At 34.6% G+C, this 15,018-nt stretch overlaps 3 protein-coding genes and 1 long non-coding RNA gene across 9 annotated transcripts in view; 1 reads left to right on the forward strand and 3 right to left on the reverse strand.

Moving 5' to 3' along the window:
• Nucleotides 1-1,745, reverse strand: part of LOC128876531 (WW domain-binding protein 11-like) — a 44,398-nt gene extending 42,653 nt beyond the window's left edge. Inside the window, exons 1-2 of the mRNA XM_054122985.1 lie at nt 1,406-1,745; nt 715-790 (exon numbers count right to left, since the gene is read on the reverse strand). Coding sequence (XP_053978960.1) covers nt 715-790; nt 1,406-1,428 — 99 coding nt within the window. The 5' untranslated portion in view covers nt 1,429-1,745. The remainder of the gene's footprint in view (nt 1-714; nt 791-1,405) is intronic.
• A 129-nt stretch (nt 1,746-1,874) lies between these two features.
• Nucleotides 1,875-3,308, reverse strand: LOC128876534 (protein DPCD). 2 transcript variants are annotated; one of them, XM_054122991.1, is made up of 5 exons: nt 3,249-3,267; nt 3,073-3,170; nt 2,467-2,669; nt 2,099-2,332; nt 1,875-2,033 (listed from the first exon to the last, which is right to left on the reverse strand). In XM_054122991.1, exons 2-5 carry the CDS (start codon nt 3,134-3,136, stop codon nt 1,929-1,931), a joined length of 606 nt encoding a protein of 201 aa, XP_053978966.1. In that variant the 5' UTR covers nt 3,137-3,170; nt 3,249-3,267; the 3' UTR covers nt 1,875-1,928. The 2 variants fall into 2 exon arrangements, with proteins under 2 accessions (XP_053978966.1, XP_053978965.1); XM_054122990.1 differs by having other exon boundaries at nt 3,073-3,308.
• A 596-nt stretch (nt 3,309-3,904) lies between these two features.
• Nucleotides 3,905-15,018, reverse strand: part of LOC128876528 (segmentation protein cap'n'collar) — a 98,785-nt gene continuing 87,671 nt past the window's right edge. For all 5 annotated transcript variants that reach the window (XM_054122981.1, XM_054122980.1, XM_054122979.1 and 2 more), the window contains exons 8-13: nt 8,258-8,546; nt 7,746-7,894; nt 7,508-7,684; nt 6,993-7,091; nt 6,540-6,904; nt 3,905-5,972 (exon numbers count right to left, since the gene is read on the reverse strand). In XM_054122981.1, the coding sequence (XP_053978956.1) occupies nt 5,805-5,972; nt 6,540-6,904; nt 6,993-7,091; nt 7,508-7,684; nt 7,746-7,894; nt 8,258-8,546 (1,247 nt within the window). In that variant the 3' untranslated portion in view covers nt 3,905-5,804. The remainder of the gene's footprint in view (nt 5,973-6,539; nt 6,905-6,992; nt 7,092-7,507; nt 7,685-7,745; nt 7,895-8,257; nt 8,547-15,018) is intronic.
• Nucleotides 12,306-15,012, forward strand: LOC128876537 (uncharacterized). The gene is made up of 3 exons (XR_008457063.1): nt 12,306-14,018; nt 14,125-14,269; nt 14,343-15,012. It is a non-coding gene; the product is annotated as an uncharacterized LOC128876537 (long non-coding RNA).

Consider the following 15,018-nt stretch of genomic DNA (forward strand, 5'->3'; position numbering starts at 1 on the left):
AGTTCTGGTGAACGCAGAACTAACAGCGGATTAATTGTAAAAGGATTACCAAAGATGACGTTAGGAATTATTTTTGCTTGGTTTTTTTTTAAATGCGTAACTCTCACTTCAGTTATTACACTGAATCCATTAATCACAATACAATTATTTCAATACTTCTTGACATTACTTTGCCTTACATAACTCCTTAATTTTGGTTTAGTTCGCGTTGTCGTAACTCTGTATGTATTAGGTTGTCCCAAAAGATTCTTTCGCTTTATTAATAAGTAATAGATGCACAATATTTTATGTTTTATGTTACATTACTGAATTGTGCACAGGTTTGTGCATTAATAGGTTTGTGTTATAAACCTATTAATAAACATATTACTGTACTACTAGTTTTAATATAAACGTTTTCTATGGATACGTTACGTTCGGTTATGCTACCATTATTTATTGACAAAAAGACAATTAACAGGATATCGTAAATGAAAAGAAAGAGAAAGAACAATACTTCAAGTGACCTCGAAAACACTTGTAGCAGTTGCAACTTAAGAACCGTAACAACTTTGGGGTATTCTTTAAAATTTTCCACTGTCGATTATCACGTGAAAATCATGTCTCGCGTGAAAATTATGAATGAAGAAAATCTTTCAAATGCACGAAAATAATTCTAACTTTAAAATTAAATTATTTATTTATTCTAATATATTTATTGTAGATAGTACTCACTTCCTTCAGCGGTACTTTGAACGGCAAGATTTTCGTACCACTTATAACCTTGCCGTAAGGTTTGTATTCGAGCCATCTGTAAGAATAATAATGATGACGTTGAAAAGGTTTAAAATTACACAAAATACGCACGTACACGTAAACGAACATAAAACACATATGTTATTCGAATGGACAGATAGATGCAACAGGTGAGTATAAACAAAAAGGAAAAAAAGAGGTATAGAAAGAAGACGTATCATTTACACTATCGGTACGATATCTCTACAATAAATGATAAGGATTCGTAGTTAGAAATGAAAAGTATTTGAATTTGTACTTGCCACACTATTTCAATCAAATACAATAGCGCCATCTTTGGAAAACTCTAAGAACGAAGAACACCTCTCAATTGATAAGTCAGTCGCCATACATACCCGCGTCAAATATACGTTTAGATACATCAAATATTTATTACTAAATCACAGTTAAATAGAACATAAATTTAAATTTCTACGAATAGCTTTTCGATTCATAATTAAACATAAATTATATTAATCTAAGCCTAAGAAAGACATGTTAAAAACATTGGGAAAAGTCGGCACAACATAACCTCTTTACAATGTGACCTCCGATCGAGACGAATAAACAACATTGAATGCTTGAATAAAGTTATCGGTGTTATGTAAAATGAAACACAATTAATGCTTACCTCTCGGGTATGGACTTCGGCATATTCGTTGTTTATTCGGGTATTTTTATAAGAACTTAAAAGCATAACACCAAAATGCAAACCACTAACACTGCACACATACGCAGCAGCGGACGCAGTCGATATTAACGCGACGCAGAACGATCGATCGATCTCTCGATTTTCGCGCGCAACTATTTTGACAAATTCAATTGGTCTCTTACTAAATTCATCGATCATTTCAAATGTATTTCACACAAATAGTATTAAGTGTTTTGAAGTATTAAAGAAATGCTTCCTTTAAACAGAAGCTTACTTTTAATACCTTACTTCCAATGTTTTTTCATCAAATATTGAAATATGCTTGATAAGTGAATCCACATAATTCCTAGTAAATAATTCGCCGAAAAATTATTTTTAATTCCCTAACCTTTCATTTTTTTTTTTTTTTGTTCTACATGAACATACTTTTTCAAATGAATTTTTTAAATATGACTATGGGCAAAACGAAGAAGAAAATAGTTTTAAAAATCGAAGGTTTTTATTAGCTCGTCGGACACTTTACGTCACCCTCTCTACTTGCTTTCAATTGCAATATCTCACCCAACACCTTTTTCTCTAAGTCCAAAAGCGCTGGTGGCTTTTTATACTATAAAACATGAAAACATAGGATTTATGAATTAATAATGATGAAAATAAAAATGTTCTTCATACCGTTATGATCAATGTGTTGTATTGATGGATAAAAGATATCCTGTCCTGTTCAGGATTTAATCCGATACGTTCTAAATCTGGAACTCTTATCTTTTTGAAGTATTTCTTATTACTTGTACGAACAGTTATTGTTCCATCAGCCTCTGCAACTACTGAGTACACATCCAATGGATATGGCAAATTTCTTATGCGCCATTCGAGTGAAGTTTTTGTTATCCGTCTAGTAATAAATGGCTATTAAATGCATATGATTATTATTAGTTATACTCCATAGTTTTAACCTTTCCACTCTAAATATGTTTACCAGACACAAGTAACATCTAAGGTTATATTCCTAGTAATTATTCCTATAGAACATATTTACATACATTACTCGAACTTTCCTGAATTCCATAAACTTCAATATTATTTTGCATAGGCTCAGGATCTCCAATTTCAATATTCCAACCTGTGTTTTGACCAAGTTTACCTGTTTCTTTCCATGCTCTCCGTAGTAACACATTCGTTTCTAAATGATATTCTTCTACCATTTCCCTACCATCCTCCAATAAAAAATGAACTTTTCTTTTTCCTAAACATAGAATCATAATAATATTTTTCATGAAATAGAAAACATTGAATCAAGATTCTAACAATACTTTCATTGGGTTTCTGACTGCAGAGATTGTTTAGGTTTAGCCTAAAATATTACTATTAAATCAATAAACTATTAAGTATATTATTAAAATCTACACTTAGTAATGCATTATACATATAAAACTTAAATGTAAAAAAGGTGATAGAGCTACAAGTAATTGTACAGCAAACATTTTAAATGACATTTATCAAAGTATTGATCAAACACTTTAGAGGTTAAAAGTATACATTTCACAATATTACGTTTATAATTATTATCAGAAAAGAATTTTTATGGAAAAACGAACAAAATAACTCAGATATCAATAATCAAGTGATAAATTTTTAAGTCACCTTACCATCTTTAATAATTGCAATTTTTTGAGCACTTTGAATTAAATTCAACCACTGGTTAGGCGCCATGAATAAATAAGTTTCTTAGCAACTACACCGGTTACTGTAATATCCGAAATGTTAACTCTAATGCCAAATTTAAAAAAAACTGAAAGTAGAGGGCGAAATATATTTCAGTTACAGTAATTTTGAGATGAGACGTGGATGAGGTAACACTTCGAAATATTTCCCCACTCTGATGCTATCCTGATCCAGGATTCCTGGAAGCTATTGAAGATGTAAGTTTTTAAATAAATTTTGTATAGTTTTTGACGGAAAATAACTTGCGCAAACAAACGATAAACAAATATAAACAGAACCCGTTTTACGACGATATTCATTTTACGATATCTTATACTTCATTTTGTTGTCAACCGAATACATAAAACAATGATTTACTCTTATTTATTTAATTATGACTGACGGTCTCCATTTTGCGATAACATTTTACGATTTAAATATACTAAAAAAAGAGCAATTCTATTTAATCTAATTTAATAAAATTATTTAAAATGTATTAAATAACGACAGAAATAAAGACAAAATATGACGTAAAAATCAATAAATTTGTTACTATTCTGTCCTGCAGAACAGTATTTTTATTTTAAAAGTAAACAAAATTACTCATGTTTGTTACATACAAATAGTATATTTGTGCAAATACAATTCTGTAATTTAATATCACTTACAACAATGCTTCACTGATGTTTTGAATAAAAAATACAAATTCTTTCATTTTCTTTAAATAATTCAAGAGTGGATAAGTAACATACACATATCATACCAAAGTACATTCAGTACTTTCCCCAAAGGTTTATTCAGCTTTATTTATACAATATAGAAATTTAATGACATGGGAGATCTTAAAATCTGATCAGATGGAATTAAAATTTCATATAAATGTGGTTCGTTTGTACAGTATACGAACAGAGTTATTATAAATTAATTCTTTTATAGTAGTCTTTAACAATATGATCTCCACTCGCTAAGTACAATATGTAAAGACAGCCTACACCCAATAGTATAAATACAATTGTGTATGTAAATATTAATAAAGAGTTGACTATTATAAATTGTCGGCATAAACGGTTTTCATGTTTCGTTTGTTTTTAACATTATAACATATATCTCATTATTATTTTATATATATGTATTTATATATATATACATGCATATACATAAATACATACTTTTCTTTATATATTTATATATATAGTATTTATAGAAAATTATACTAACTACATTCATATATATACATAAAAAGGCAAATGTGATATACCTGAACTTCATTCGTCTCTTACTTTATAAAAATATGTGTATTTACTATGTTTGTTCATATTTTGATCAATACTATTATCAATAGTGTAGCAGTTCAACACATTGCTATGAATGTATGCACATACTTACATTATGTACTACATATTCTTCGTCATTGTATATTACAATTTATTATTATTATTTTGCTTGAATGGACTACGCCAACTTTTCGCGAAGTTTTCTGTACAGAACGTGAAATAGTTTCTAGAACAATACGTTGCGTCCAATGTCTCAGACATTTGCCTTTTATCGTTTTAATTGTTCTTTTTATTTTATTTCCATTTCAAATGCAGAATTAATGTCGCGTTACACACTCTTTATACTTTTGCCGTACAAATTATGAACATTTTTAAATCACATGACTATTCAAGTAGTAACAAAAAAGATATTTTTTTTCGACCGACATCATTATTAATTATGTTTCGTCACACTTTTATTAAATTATCTATAACGTACTTATACGAGTGTTCGTTTCAATTTTATCAAAGTATGTGTACACGCATAAAGTTTAAAAAAATTGCGTGATCGTGGAAGTAGCTTCGGTAGAGTAAAATTATTGTGTAATCACGTTTCGATACAATCGTTGCCACTTAAAATCTATGTCAGCTATATATTAGTTAGATCATATAATATTCATCATATAATATTCATAGATAAAACAACTGCATCGAAATGTGTTAGACTTCCTTTTCATAAAAAGAGAACCATGTTTAATAATGATTATTTTCTATATATACATACATATATATATATATAGAAAATACAATCACTGCATATAAAAAACATACACGCACATATACGAGCTCTGAAAATTAACAAGCAATATTCACGTATGCTGGAAGAAAGAAAAAAAGGGAACAAAAGAAAAATTATTTCAATTGTAACAGTTGAATAATATTTCGATGAATTTCAATATAAAAATAATGTTACATTGAATGTATACTACATGGTATTACGCTCTCTTCCTTTCTCAAGGAACATGTCCATACCATTGACTGAAATAATGAATGAAGATTTTTCTGCTTAAACGTAACACAGATCTATAGCATCTTGTTTACATTTTATCTATTCGTATAGATTATTCGATCATTTTATATTACTATATGTACAAGCGGTGTTTATAGGTTTATTTTCTAGTTGTATAGAAAGACGTAACTCAATGTGAGTTTTCGAAATAGTTCTGAAAGTTATCGTTAACAAATATGACGTGAGACATATAAAACGTTAAGCAGTGAAATTCTTCCAACATGAATCGTTTCTATATTATTGTATTTAATAATCCTAAATAATTTTCGTTCTCAGCACCGCGTCTTCATAACACTTTAAGTACGTTGAGCGTACGAAGAAAACAGTATTTTAAACAGAACCCCAATGGATCATTTCATTCCTTGTGTTCTGGGTTAGATTTCGTCTTCGGTTCCATCGTTGTAGAACGGGGATGATGAGAATTCGTCTGATTCCTTGGCACTAACAGAACATTGCCATCCGCAGACTGTTGAAGGCTGTATTCGTAAGGATGGTATTGATTGCCATCAGGATCTCGCAAAGACTGGAAATTAAAAAATTACTTTCACTTGTCAGTTTAAATTAATTGCTATTACGGAGTATTTACTTAAACTTAAATCCCTTGAGGCACGATCGTATCAAAGTCGATCGATCGATTTCACTGATGGTTAATACATTTGTTTCAACATTGATTCCTTGCGAAGTGACACTTTTATATACATTTAATTATATATAATATTCAAATATACTATTTGTTTATTTATTTTGTATTATATACATATTTTTTTATATAGTTTAAGAGAACTAGGGAGCGTTCCTAACGTTATCATTGCATCAGTTTCTATTGATTTTTAGCAAAGGCCTATCTCTAGGAATCCACTGTGTCGTTGTTTATCTATTTACACTAGACAAGACTTTTATATACCCAGTTCGTAACACAAGTTATATCTACACATGTTCATGTACAAATTAGCGCCAGATTAATAATATATAATATATAATTAATATATACTAACGTAAAGTGTTCTTTTGTAGGTCGTAAACGCTTCCTACACGGTGCAATAATTAAAATGTAAATATCGTAAGGATTAACGAACAATATACTACTGACCTGAAACACATGACGGTAAAGTTGACTAAATTTGTCCTTCACGCGTTGTCTCTCAAGAAGCATGAACTCGTGCTCTCGGATGAGTCTCATCTTGCGGTCTCTCATCTCCTTCACTTCATCGGCAAGGCTGATAATTTGGTCTAGTTTACGCTTTCGACAATTCTGAGCGGCGACTTTATTCTTTCCCCGTCTTCTGATGTCGCGTATCAAGGATAATTGAGCTTCGCTGAGATCGTATTTGCTAAGACGTTCGTTGAATTCGTCCATAGGTAAATTAATAATATCGTTCACTGGTATGGGCACATTCAGTGCCCTTGCTCTCTTTTCATCCCTAGTTAAATGCTCGTCGCTCTCGCTTTTACGCACTGAACAAAAAGAATAGAGAAATAAGTAACGTAGGACTAACAGGGAACGAAATACAACCATAACGGTGCTTAATATTCTTTAATTCACCTTTTTTATCGCGCGAAATTGGACGCTGAAGAGATCCAGAACTCTCGGCGGGTAAATGATACGTGTGATTATGGTGAACGTGTTCTATAGCAGAGCGTCCTGAAGATAACAATTTGTTGTTACATATCGTTACAGAGCATTCGATTTCCTATAAGAATGTACCATTTCGTAATGTTTCGGATATTTCATTCTCGAAATATAAAAATCATGGGAGGATACAATGTTTATACAGAGGTACTAAGGATAGAGATAGAGAGCTGACATTTTTAGACAATTTGTTCTTAGTTACTTCGAAGTATTTAGAATGTCTGGGAGCATTAAACTTCGAGAGTCACCATGTAAGTAAGAACCACCCTACTATATTGTGTAATAGTGGCTTCCACCTAAATTTCAAGATCATAGCTCATTAAAGTTTTCCTAAGTCTTCCCAAGAATTACAACACACAGTAGCTATTAAATGCAGAATTTGCAAAATTTAAGGGCTGCATCCCATCTGAAAAAGTACTCGATTCTACCTGATTGATGACGAGTGAAATCTACACTACAGGTGTACTTCATTTCGGGTTGCGGTCCAGCTGCACCCTCGATTGGTCCTGAGTAGGCGTTACCTGGTGCCCCAGCACCAATTGTATGCGAATCGTATTCGTATTTGATCGGAGTTGTTGGGTGTGCTGTAGCTCCTAAAGGCGAGCCTGTAACGATACAATTAAATTAGAACAAATGAAAATTCACTTGATTTTCGGTTGCACTCGCCTGTTCCTTGTTCTTGGAAGTATCGTTTCGCGAACATCTGATGCTTCTTCTGGGCCACTGGGGGCATAGTACGCTCCGTTTGACATCTCGGGGAACCACCGTTCCTTCCGGAAACGGAGTAACTGCAGTCGTACGACATGCGGTATTTGCTAGGAAATACAAATATATTTACGTATATAATATAGATATATTATACGAATACATTTTCTGAGTAGAACTGTTGTCTCTAATTTTGTTTCTCAACCTTTTGCAAATATATTTCTCTCGGCTTCAGTTTTTATGTACTTCTACATTTTTAGAATAAAAAATGATCGAGGAGAGAAACTATATAAAAACTGATACAATTTGACATTTTTCATCTTGAAGAGTTATTTTTTACTTTTTCACTTTCTGGGAAATTGTTATTTTAAAAGTTTCGATGTAGAAATTGTAGAAGAAGACTAATAATTCATAGTCCCCATATTTACCGAATGGGTCTGGCTCGTTTCGTTTCATCGAGATAATTTAATTACCTAGCATAATCCATGGTGTAATGAGAATCAGCTTGTGTATGGCTAGAATTTGACCCAGTCTCCATCCATTCGCCATCCGAAAGGGATGGTACTCGTTCGCTACCCATGCTACTGACGGCACTATCGCTGGATGCATCCATTCTTTCATCTGTCACAACCGGAAGTGTCGTGAGGCCTGTTGCCGAAGAAGCTGTACCGCCAGTTGTCTGAACTCCTGACAAGGCCGTTGCTCCCGTTGGCCCAGAAGCATTGTTGCTACCATTATCCAGCATGCGCATCGTATATATACCTGTAAAGTGCATTTAAATCCACCGTTACTGTCACAGTACAAATAGCGTATAAACGTTATGTGGAATTTATTTGCAATGAAAGTACACGTGGTTAAAATTAAATGCGAAAGATGATGTTTATGTGTCTACCATTCGTTAGGAGTCACATATCGCTTTAATTCGATCAGATTTTTCCCCTTTTCTTTAGCTACATAGTTTAAAGCTTAGGGAAAGCTATCAGAATGTAACACATCTATTTTGTTCGTATAACTAGTCTCGTTTTACATAATCTTCCCGTACGTTGTGTCGTGTTACGTAGGTACCGATTGCTTCGGAAGTTTATCGATGAAAATTCTCTCGAATAACTAAAACAAAATAAAATCGACCACGTTGATTGGATTGATGCATTTTATTATCCGGCGTTTTTTTTTTCATACCGTTCTTCATTTGGAATTAGCATTCATAGGTTACATCAAGTTGTTCATCAACATCTGTGTCGATAATCATATTCATTTGCGTCAAATCATGCTGTACCACTTTGAGAGTGATCTATCTTTCTAGCTTCGCTGCTTTTAACAATAGGATCAATCTATATCATGATTATCAAAATCAAAACGTGTCGATTCAGAAGCATTATCAGTTAGTAGTAAAGCGTAATTGTAACATTTCTTCTATTAGTAAAATGTAATAGCAACCTTTCTTTTATTAACGAAGTCAAATTTCAACGATTATTCTGTATTACTAAAATGCAATCGCAACGTTTCTTCAATTAGTAAAAATACAATTGTAACATTTCTCCTACTAGTAAAGTGTAACTTGATCGTCTCTTCCAGCGTCGCGTTATTTTAATCGTGCCAACATTCACAAACTAATCAATATCTCAAATTGCAACGCGACGCGTAAACAGAAATTAACCGTTTGCTTTGAAAGCAAACGAAGATAAACGGATGCAGGGATACTGTGTTTCTTAGAATCGTTCGGTACGTTCAGCTACCACAGAATCGTACGTGACTGGTGTCGAGTTTCATTCCTTTTTATCATTGAATTTGAGGAAGGAAATGGCATTGCTGCAATGTTTTACTTGTCCGCGCAATTGTATTTATATAGAGCCAATTATAATTGTCAACACTCGATTACTGTTTCGCATTCGTCGGGTTATGTAACGTTTCGAAAAATATTTCAAAGGAACATTCCTATATCCATCATCGCGATAAATAATCATTTAAATTTCTCTTGGAAGAGCAACCATTCAATATAATTCTCGTGTAGGTGAAATCTTTTACAGCCGTATCTGCGATACATTATCTCGTACAATTAATCACACTCTTTTGCCCCTCGATAACGGCACAAAGTGTCCGATTTAGCGATTACATTTCTTATTCGGTTCCAAACCGTTCCAGCTGTAACGCGCGCGTAAAGTCCAACGAAAGAATGGTTTTACGACGCAGAGCAGTGAAAAATAGTACGCACGGTGAGACCTCGAATTGTCGTGACTCGGCACTTTCGATTTCGGCGATAATACTATCAGACGTTACTTTTTCAATCGCATCCACGGATTAGTGGCGTAACGTTACGTAACGTTATACTTATTCGATAGACGACTGCCTAAATTGTGCCTCGTAACCCGTAAACAGTGTACCAGTTTTGGTAGATGCTGGTTATAGAGTCGATCATGTAGGTCGATGGCATATCAAACACGTGACGTGCTCCACGCATCGCGAACTGCGTGCACGTAACACAACAGAGCAATGCTAAAGTGTTTTTCTCTTCCTAGCGATGCTACCAAAGCGTTTCTGACGCCATTTATGGTTTTCTAGAGTTCCGATCGTCGAGCAAGGCACGATAAACAACGAGCGGAGCATGTGCTAACGCTTGTCACGGTTCGCTTCCAGAGTCAGCCGAATGTCACGTCGAGGCATAAACAAGCGGAAGTAACGAGTGAACTAATGATAAATTCAACCGGTCACCGATAAGACGCAAGAAAATATTACCTACTTGATATATACACAATGACTCCCATAGTAGTCATCTAAGCTCCCAGGTGGGCTCGGTTTAACGATATCCGTTCGGTCGAATTAGGTGTGCAGCACCCGAGCTATCCTTTTTCCTAACTTTCTTATAAACTCTACCCGCCAGATAAGCCGACACTATTTCTCGAGGATTTTCGCAGCATAGTAAATGCTGTAATGCGTGTAGGAGTGCATGATCGCGAACGTCCAGCGTGAAATATTCTCTAGTAGCAACCAGCTCCTTAGCACCTTTGCTTCGCCAGATGTTCCTTTCTCTCTTTCACAATGATCTTCCCCCGTCACACTGAATCCCTTCACACACAAACGACGCACCACGTCGCGCACGTGAATATTCCACCTTTTTTCACTGTTCTGACGCGGTTGACTACGTCTTCCGAGTAGAAAAAAAATGACACAACCGGTGAACTTCAGGTCGAGCGACCCGGCACTAAGCAAATTAAATTAAAGCTTGCGTATTGCCACGGTCAGGCGGTCCTTTTACGCGCGCCGTAGCCGACCCCTCGTCGTTAAGGTGTCATTCACCAACGCTCCACTCGCGGATCAGGTCGCGCAGTATCGCCTCTAAGCGTCGCGTCGCTGGCGAAATCTTTTTCTTTGCGATATTAACGCGTAGTCTCGCTTCGAAGCGTCGCACTAACAGCAGAATCCGATTCGTCTGCGAGATGAACGCCTAATCTTGGCCTCCGAGCGTCGCGCTAACAGCGGAATCGGATCCCTTGTGCAATTACTCCGTTCGAAGGCGAATCACGCGCAAGGAATTACTATGCGTGACGTTGTAGTATATTACAGCTGTCTGGAACTCGCAACACTTGTAAGATAGGCGTTCAATCGCTAGCGCAGCGTAAACATAACTACTGAACTCGGTGGCGCAAACGCGAGAGGCTGACCCGGCACGGGGCGTCACCACTCGCTTGGAGAGGCTGGTGACTACCGTCGCTTTTCACTTCGTTATTGGACGCTCGTCGACGCTCGACGAGCGTGCGTCGGCGTACCAGTCGCGTACGTGTGTTAACGGATTCGTCATAGGGCCAACTCGCGTACCCTGGAATTATCTGAACGACGAGCGAACCGATTGACTCCACTTTTTCAACGTTTTTTCATTCATTACACTCTCGAGGGACGTATTTTAAATTCTGAATTTTTTACGACGAACAGTTCGTGCAGATCGTTTTATTCGAAGTGTAAGGGGATCGTTGGTTACGCAAGGACGATTTTGGCCATTTTTGACCCCCCGGGTCAAGGACGTATAAGATTTCTTGACCCCTCCCCCCACCTTCTTATTTAAGATTTTTTAACGAAAGTTTCCCTAGAAAGCGTTAAATAGAACACGCTATTATTACGTTATGTGAACAGCACGTCATTTATTTCAGAATCCAATTCAGTTGACTCCATATTCGTTGGAATAATATAATTGAAGCGTTCGTGGGTAATTAGTCAAATAATTTTGAAATACAGTTATATATATATTTATATTAGATAAGAAAGACAAATTATTTAGTGTTATGTTGTTTCGATTAATAATAAGGAAGAAATAATAACATACTGAGATTCGTGCACTAGATAAGATAAAAATATGAAAGATGTATTAAGTCTATTGAAATCGGTTCAAAGTACAAAAATAAAAGGTGAATAAAAAAAAAGAATTAGTAATTGCTAATTTTAATTATAGAGATAAAGATAAATAAAGAAACTGAATACTGATATGACATATTTAAAAACATATAATAATATTTAATTATCAATATATACAAACATTTAATGGTTATATTTAGATTAAATGTTCAATATTATAATTTTACTTCGTCTTTTCTTCCTATACTATGGCTAATTTTCTACTTAAATTTACTTTATTTTATTTTATTTATATAAATAATATATATGTATGTATTGAAATATTATCTCAACAATGCACAAACTTTTGTCACACGACCGTTTTGCATAATATTATACGGTCTGCAGGTCTTAAAGCGACAGTACAACTGACCTTGTTAAGAACAAATTCGTTTCAGAGCTCTCTCAAACATGTTCTATCGTTTCTACTGCTTCACTATAACTGAACTTTAGAGTCGTTCCTGATATGCAAGTGCTGACTCGTGTAGAAATGAAGGCTTCCGCAAATGAGTTGAAATTCAGCACAAAATGAAAAATAATTATAATAAAATATGACCGTAATGGTTTACAAATCCTATTCATAATGATTTCCTTTTAATTCGGAACTCTATTACGAGTGAAGAAAGCCTTTTAAAGTAAACCGGACCAAAGCAAAAATTGGCTAGTAAGTATCCTACAAAATTTCCTCTAAATTTAAAATTCTAAGGCAAATAGAATTTAAACAAAAATACTATTCTACACAGATGGTTGCTTATAAATAATGTTGCTGGCAATGTTATTTCGATACATTATTATCCTAAAGTAACACGTGAAATGTGCAGGTCTGAGAATAAAATATATAATTATATAATTCACGTTAAGCAGTCATTCATTTATATTGTTATATAAGCGCGATAAACTACATTTCCTGTATCTTAGCGTGTAACACTTTGAACTTTGAACTAAAAAGGAAGGAAATCAATTCATTCTATACAATATCGATCAGATGCAAATATGTATTACGTTTAGAATCATCCAAACTATTATTTGCAGTCATATATGCAATTAATCTTTTACTGACAGTGCAATGTAACGCCAACGCCACGTTAAAGTGAATGTTGTCGATAAAACTTTTTGACTAACATTTAAAATCAACGAATGTTGTTTTCCTTAGGTACGTAGATCTATTGAGTCAGAGTCATAGATCAGAGTTTCTGTAGATAGCGCAAGCATTTTTCTACGATAATATTAAATATATTTCGCAAATCTAGATACAGAAAAAAAAAAGATACAAAGATGTGAATAATAAAATAAATATATAAAATATAAGAAATAAAACACATGTTACAATATTTAGAAGACAAACCATACTTGAATTTACGTTTCTGTTCTCCATGTTCTGATCTTCATCCGAGTACACAAAAATATGAACTTGTATAAACATTCGTAGTCTATTTATAATATTTCAAGCCCTCATTTGCATGTAGAGCCAAACATAATCCGTTGCTACTAGCGCGATGTATGTAGCACCAACGTCACGTTCAATTGAGTGGTTTCACTAACAAAACTCTCGTAGCATTTAAAATCAGCAAATGTCGCTTTCCTTACATAGATCAATTAACGTCCACGGTGTCTATACATAGCGCGAGCCTGCGGTAATCGCGCAACATAACAGAGTAAAGAAACGTAACTGCATAAGTATGCAGCCAACAGTCATTCGTACTTTCACCATCGGTCGTGGGTGTAGTTTTGCAAACTTATCTTGCTCGCGTATGCAATTATCCCTTTTGTTTCGAGTACTCAGCTGTTCTGCATTGTTATTAAAACAGACCCTGGACATTTCTGTAACGACATCACGAAAGGAGCCTGTGTGTAAGTAAAATGGAGAAAACTTGTACTGTCTAAAAAAAGGTTCGTCTACCGCACTTTATTTACTAAAATTATCAAGCAATTTTACATTTGCTACTGATGTTTACAGTAATATCCATTTCTGGTCGCCTATTGTCGTCTTAATATCGTCGAGGATAAGTGACGATGTCGAGTTGTTATTTCACGAGGAATCTCAACTATTTCCAGAGGAATTTCGTTCAATTTAATTAAAATGGAGAAAACTTGTGCTTCTTGTAAGAAAACATCCTTCTACCAAGTCTTATCTACCGAAAACAGCACGTGCTACACTTTTACGTTTCTTGATAGGGATAGTTATGGCAGCATACGTATTGCCCACCTGTGTCATCTCAAAATTGTCAAGGACAAGCGAGTGTGTGGAGTTGCCACAAGGCGAGAATATTAACTACATTCATCGGTAATTTCGTTGAATTCGATTAAAATGAAAAAGTCTCTTACTTCACGTCACAAAACTGGCTACTGCCAAGCTTTGTCTATCGAGAACAGCACTCGCAGCAATTTTGCATTTATTCTAGGCATAGTTGAGCTGACCGCTTGTGTCATCTCAAAATTGCCAAGGACGAGAGAGTGCGTGGAGTTGCCATTTCACGAGCCGAGAATGTTAACTATTTCCACCAGCAATTTCGTTGAATTCGATTAAAATAAAGAAGACTCTTGCCTCGCACCACAAAACCGGCTTCTGCCAATCTTTCCCTACTACAAAAAATAAAGTACGTGCTACAATTTCACATTTGTCGATAGACATAGTTATGGCGGCATACGTCTCTGCCCACCTGTGTCATCTCAAAATTGTCAAGGATAAGTGACTGTGTCGACTTGTTATTTCACAAGGCGAGAATATTAACTACATTCATTTCGTTGAACCTGATTAAAATGAAAACTCACGCTTCACGTAACAATACTTATCTCTGCCAAACTGATTATTAAAAGCAGCACGTGGTACAATTTTAAATTTGTCGATAGA

Source organism: Hylaeus volcanicus, chromosome 5 (genome assembly GCF_026283585.1).
Source record: "Hylaeus volcanicus isolate JK05 chromosome 5, UHH_iyHylVolc1.0_haploid, whole genome shotgun sequence".
Taxonomy (NCBI): Eukaryota; Metazoa; Arthropoda; class Insecta; order Hymenoptera; family Colletidae; genus Hylaeus; species Hylaeus volcanicus.

Bases quoted from the DNA above. Each gene is read 5' to 3' on its own strand.
- LOC128876534 (XM_054122990.1), bottom strand. From the start codon at position 3,136: ATGGCGCCTAACCAGTGGTTGAATTTAATTCAAAGTGCTCAAAAAATT. The intron at 2,333-2,466 runs GTATGTAAATAT...TGCATTTAATAG, and splicing joins TTCAGGAAAGTTCGAGTAAT to CCATTTATTACTAGACGGAT. The intron at 2,034-2,098 runs GTATGAAGAACA...CATGTTTTATAG, and splicing joins ACAACACATTGATCATAACG to TATAAAAAGCCACCAGCGCT.